This window comes from Geospiza fortis, unplaced genomic scaffold (genome assembly GCF_000277835.1).
Source record: "Geospiza fortis unplaced genomic scaffold, GeoFor_1.0 scaffold59, whole genome shotgun sequence".
In the NCBI taxonomy this organism is placed as follows: Eukaryota; Metazoa; Chordata; class Aves; order Passeriformes; family Thraupidae; genus Geospiza; species Geospiza fortis.
The window spans coordinates 3,056,061-3,061,686 of NW_005054381.1; the positions used below are offsets into that span (position 1 = coordinate 3,056,061).

The following is a 5,626-nucleotide window of genomic DNA, read 5'->3' on the forward strand; positions in this document are numbered from 1 at the left end:
GGGGGGGGTCAGGCATTGGCAGGGGCTCTCCAGGGAGGTCTGGAGTCCCCATTCCTGGAAGTGCCCAGGGAAGGCCTGGATGTGGCACTCAGAGCTCCGGGCTGGGGACAAGTGGGGATCAGGCACGCGGTGGGTTCAGTGATCTTGCAGGTATTTTCCAACCTCAGTGTTTCTGTGAAGTCATTGAAAATTGCTGACAGTGACTTAAAAGAAACCTTTTCAGTGGTCTGTGAGCTGTTGCAGACTTCCTTGTACCTGACATTCTGGGTGGGTTTCTATGTGCAGAGTTGTGTCAAAGGTTTCTTCTACAGCAGGAGCCTCACAACAGCACCCTGGTTTGGAAACTACTGCCATTAGTGCAGGACAGCCATTCCACTCCTTTCACTGGCATTACATTTTAGGAACCTCTTTCTGGTAGGTCAGGATGAACCAGTTGTGCATCAAATCAACCTCCTCCCAGTTGCAAAAGGCCACAATTTTGTGCAGATGAGATACCGGAAAGGTTGACAGACATAGAAAGGGAACTGTTTGCTGGATCAAACCTTGGAGAAGCTGAAAGAAGCCATGGCTTTTTCTAAGCACTGGCTCCCCCAGGAACCTGGTCTCTGCAAGCACCAGTTCGGAGGGTCCCAGTGTGCACACATGGGGCTCTTGTAGTGTCCATGTGCTGGTGCAGGGACAGTTCAGAGGCTGTGGAGAACCTCTTTGCTTTGGCTGCCGCTCCTGTGGTTGCAGGGAAGCCTTGGGAGAGCTGAGAGGAGAGGCTGCAGCCTCCTCTCTTCAGTTTTCCAATGAAAATCAGGAGAAGAAGGGTCCGTGGCTAAGCCGGAGGAGCAGGGAGCACAGGCAATGTCTTTCTATATTATTAGGTCTTTCCTTAATTTCTTCAGGAAATATCACTGAGTTTTGCCCATTTTACTGATGTTAAGGATTTGACTTTGTTCTTTAGGTTTTAGGTGATGGTCATTGTGGTTTTATGGGTCCTTGGGCTATTCCCTTTTGAGAATCTGCAGCTCCCAGACCTGGCTGGAATTGAGAATCATTGCTCCTTTGAATTGCCAGCTCCTAGAGCAAGGCCTGGTGTGCAGATGATAAATCATGAAACATTTGTTTTTCAGCCCAGTCATTCTGGCTAATGCAAAGTTCCTTTTCATGCAGTTGTTTTAGGAGATGAAATGCAGTTGGAGCTGTCCCAGGTTATACCCACATTTTCCTGATTTACTCCTTGCTTATGCAGATGCTGTCTGAACATGCATCTGTCTCTTGTCAGGAAAACATTGGGAGTCACTGCACTTGCTTTTTTTTTTCTCTAGACTTGTGGCACTTTTCCCACTGTGCATGTGGAATGTCCAGCTGCTCAGCTTGGTCCCTCCAATGCCTGGATGTGTAGAGCAGGGTCTGACTGCTCAGATTACTGTTTTTCTCCCCTGAAAATACTGATTTCTGATTTCCTGGACATCTTGCAGCCAGCTTGCTTGGTGAAGATCAATGTTTGCACAAAGTGAGACAGCCTGGGGTCATAGAATCATGGAATTATGGAATGTTTTGGGCTGGAATGGACTTAAATATCATCTAGTTCCACCCCTGCCATGGGCAGGGACACCTTCCACTATCCCAGGTTGCTCCATGCCCCAACCTGGTCTTTGACATTTCCAGAGATGAGGTGGCCACAGCTTCTCTGGGCAGGGTTTGTGCTGTCCAATTCATCCTGCTCTTTCCCACGAAAGATTTTCTTAAAATTCCTCAGGGTTTCTATTCCCAGAGCCCCCTGAAGGGGCTCTCCAAGCACTGCCAGCCCCACAGCCCCTGCACACAGATAGCTTTGCTGGTGTGTTTGCCCTGTTGCCATCCAGCCCTCCCGGAGCTCTTGCAGTGCAGTTGCCAAACCAGCTTCCCACGGTGAGTGCAGCTCCCAGCAGAGAGCACAGCCTGGCTGAGGCCTCACTCCCAAACCTCATTGCAGCTTTGCACCACCCACACACAGCTGATGGAGGGAGTCTCACCTCTGCTCTACATCACCAGCTGCTTGTGACTCATTCACTGCTCTGCTCAACACGCTCTGGGCTGGAAGGATGGAGCTTTTCTTCCTTCATTACCCCTTTACCTGTCTACTCATTGCCTTTCTAGTCCTCTACCAGGTGAAACCTGCATTCAGATTCTTCTGCAAGATGACCTTCTATAAGTTGTGGCTCTTCACCATAAGCACTGGGGTTGCCATCCTCAGTATTCCTCGAGGACGTAACGTGGACAACATGATGTAAGTTGTCTGTGGCTCCTTTCTGCCCTGAGCATTGATAGAGTCCACTCTATCCAGTGCTTTGATTTGAAGGGTCCTGGGGGTGTGCTGTGGAGGGGAGGGATCAGTTTTATAATGATCTGGGGAGATGACAGACTCTGTAATTCAGAGAAGGGATGTGGGTTTTAATACTGGTTTGGGGTTGATGAAAATAAAAACAAATTAGGGAAAGAAAGGATGTAAAAGGTGACATAGATTTGCCAAAGCAGGTAATGCCAACAACCTGAATGGAATACATATTGCTGTTTTTACTAGAGCTCTTTCACCTGGTCTTTGGAGCTCTATTTCCCTCTTCCCCATGGCTAAGCACTCTATCACTAACTTGTGTTGAGAAAGCCACTCCAGGGGCTCTTCCCATTCTCTGCTCTGGGCCAGCGCACACCTGAGACATCACCATGGTGCAGTGCTGGCCCCTGCATGGGCACTGGTGTTCCCATCAGCTCAGTGACAGCCTGGTGTCCCAGATCTGGCGGTCCCCCAGCCCATCCTATAGCTGCCCATCCTATCTCTCCAGATTCTATTCAGACTCTCCAAGATGTGGTCTCACCTGGAGGCTGCATGAGCTGTTCAGGAGTGATCAGTGGTGGCAATCAGGAACCTGGGCTGAGTGAGGATAAAAAGATGACTCTGCTACACGGTACCATAGTGCTTGAACCCTCCTGAAGTGCTGCAGAAGCAGGACTTACTATTCCATTTTATGCTTCAGTGGGAATTCATATCTCCTAACTAAGCATCAGCCTTTTGCTTTGAGAAATTTTGTTCACCTCTTAACTTTGGTGCCTGATTTTTTTTTTTTAATATTATTTTAGCAATATCTCTTCAAATAAGACTCTCAGCGTTGCAGCCTAATGTCACCTAAAGGCAAATCCCTCTCTTTCCACAGCCAGCAGGGTTAGGCACAGGTTTACTGCAGCCCTATTTTCCCAAACCAGCAAGGTGGGGAGGAAAGCAGAGTACAAAGGTGTGCTGTGAATCTGGGTATTATCTAATATTTGGTTGATCGGTGGAACTTCTGAAGCAGTAGTTGCTGGGTCATTGGTCATGTATGGCTTGAGGGAAACCTGCAAGGTGTATTTGTCTTCTGTAATTAAATAATTAGCTGCAGAGAGATACTAATTGTTCTCCAAGTCATGGTCAAAGCTATGTCAATGGGAAATCATCAGAAGGAGAGTGTGAGGTGGGCTGGTTTGGATGCGAAGTTTGGTCCCAAATTTCAACATCTCTTTGGCTAATTTCCACTCCTCTTTTCCAGGTTTTTGCGCACATTGATCATGCCACTCAAATACATCTTTGGCATTCAGATAGTGGTGAAGGGCAAGGAGAACCTCAGGACTAAGAAACCTTTTGTCCTGGTGCTGAATCACCAGACCTCCCTTGACATCCTGGGTATGTGTTGATCCTGCCTCCTGCTCCAGGCAGGCAGAAGGGCAGGAGTGGCTGCTACAGAGTGGCTGTTACAGAGCCCTTCCCCAGCCAGCCCCAAGCCAGGGCTGGTCTCCAGGGTATCAGAGGCATTTTCAAGCTACATCAGCTTCACCCTCTCCAAGGGAATGGGGACAAGGCTCTCAGCTGACCACAGCCCTCTCATAGCTGCTCTCCTTCAGTGCCAGTCCTGGGTGAATGGTTGGGAGCACCCCAAAATTCCCCAGGGATTCTATGAGGCTTCAGGCATGGCACCCCCTAGAGCAGAGGGCTGTTGCCCAGAATCTAGAGAGACTCTGAGTGCAGATGATGATTTGTTCTGCCCTTGCTGTCCCCTTGCAGTGATGATGGAGATATTGCCAAGGCGCTGTGTGCCCATTGCAAAGAAGGAGATCCTGTACATGGGCACGTTCGGCCTGGCCTGCTGGCTTGCAGGGGTCATCTTCATTGACCGCAAGAGGAGGGAAGAGTCCATTGGCACCCTGACAGAGGTGGCACACTCCCTGCACAAGGACAATGTGAGTGGGGAGGAGTCCAGTGAGGAGCCACTGGAAAACAGGAATCTGAGTGTGGGTGGAAAGAGATCTTTGTCTCTGGGCTGGGCACTGAGCAGAACAGAGTGAGAGCATCAGTGTGTTCTGTGCCCACGAATAGAGGTCAGGGGTACAGAGATGAGCCCCAGGGCACCATCCCTCTGCAGTGGCTTAGAATTGTACCTGGAGGTCCTTCTGCCCTAATGTCTTCTCCTTCCTGCAGTTGCGTGTCTTGATCTTCCCTGAAGGAACTCGCAACCATGGTGGCTCCATGTTGCCCTTCAAACGTGGGGCCTTCCAGCTGGCTGTGAAAGCCCAGGTGAGACCCATCTTCCTTCTGCCCCTGGAGTGTGATTTGCCTCCTGTGGTCCACCAGCAAACCAGGGTACTGGTCCCAGGCTTCCCTATGGATTGCGTACATATCCAGGAGCCCTCGGGGTTTGCAGGTGGCACAGGAGGGGTCTGTTTCAGAAACAGAGAGACAAGTGAAAAACCTTTGTTACAGCTTGGGATAAAAGTGGGGGGACCTTGACAAGAGCCCTGGACCTCCACAGGGAAGTTTCTGCTGAGCTGGCCTCTGTAGATAGAAATTTGACAATCCACTGTTGTTGGCCTAAATACAGAGATGAAAATACAAAATCCAGTGGCAAGGACATGGGGTGATACAGTTAAATGATCTAAATATTCAAATAATCCTCGGAGTGTCTGCTGTGACACTGATGGTGATAATTATCAACAAGGTGCAGAGTTGCCCTGAAAACATTAGTTGAATTTTGGAGAAAGGATAAATAGATGTGCATATTCACTGTAGACTGCCTCCTCTCCAGGTCCCAATTATTCCTGTAGTGTTGTCATCCTACAACAACTTCTACAACCAGAAGGAGAAGAAATTTACACCAGGTGAGGATGACCTGGGGCAAAGAATGGAGTGGTGGTGTAAGCTCAGTCCTTGGAGCCATGACTGGAGTGGGCAGAGGACTACATGTAATATGGAGATGGCACCCAGAAAACAGCAGTTTCTGCCTTCTTGGGAAGAAATGGGACATTTCAGGCATCACTTTTTCCTCTCCCCCCTTGGATTTCTCACTGCTTGTCCAATACCTGTTCAAGAGAACTTGGAGAAGCAGCAGAGTCCTGCCTCTGCCCCTCACCCCGACTGCCCTTGGATCTGCAGGTGCATGGAGAGCTAGGAAACATTTATGGTAACAAAAATTTCAACTGGCCACTGATAAAATTTTAGGGGAAAAAATAACACAGGTCTTGGACTTCAGAAGGAAAATGCAGAAAAAGATGGTAGAAATACCAACAGAGAAAAGTAACCCATCATGTTCCTTCTCTCCCTTAGCTGCCACCCACCTTAAAATGGACTTCAGCC

General features: G+C 49.0%; 1 protein-coding gene across 1 annotated transcript in view; it reads left to right on the plus strand.

The window, feature by feature from the left end:
* The first annotated feature begins 2,041 nt into the window (after nucleotides 1-2,041).
* The window catches only part of LOC102034125 (1-acyl-sn-glycerol-3-phosphate acyltransferase alpha-like), a 6,174-nt gene continuing 2,589 nt past the window's right edge, over nucleotides 2,042-5,626 (plus strand). The window contains exons 1-5 of the mRNA XM_005425131.1: nucleotides 2,042-2,257; nucleotides 3,549-3,682; nucleotides 4,061-4,236; nucleotides 4,475-4,570; nucleotides 5,079-5,151. Coding sequence (XP_005425188.1) covers nucleotides 2,073-2,257; nucleotides 3,549-3,682; nucleotides 4,061-4,236; nucleotides 4,475-4,570; nucleotides 5,079-5,151 — 664 coding nt within the window. The 5' untranslated portion in view covers nucleotides 2,042-2,072. The remainder of the gene's footprint in view (nucleotides 2,258-3,548; nucleotides 3,683-4,060; nucleotides 4,237-4,474; nucleotides 4,571-5,078; nucleotides 5,152-5,626) is intronic.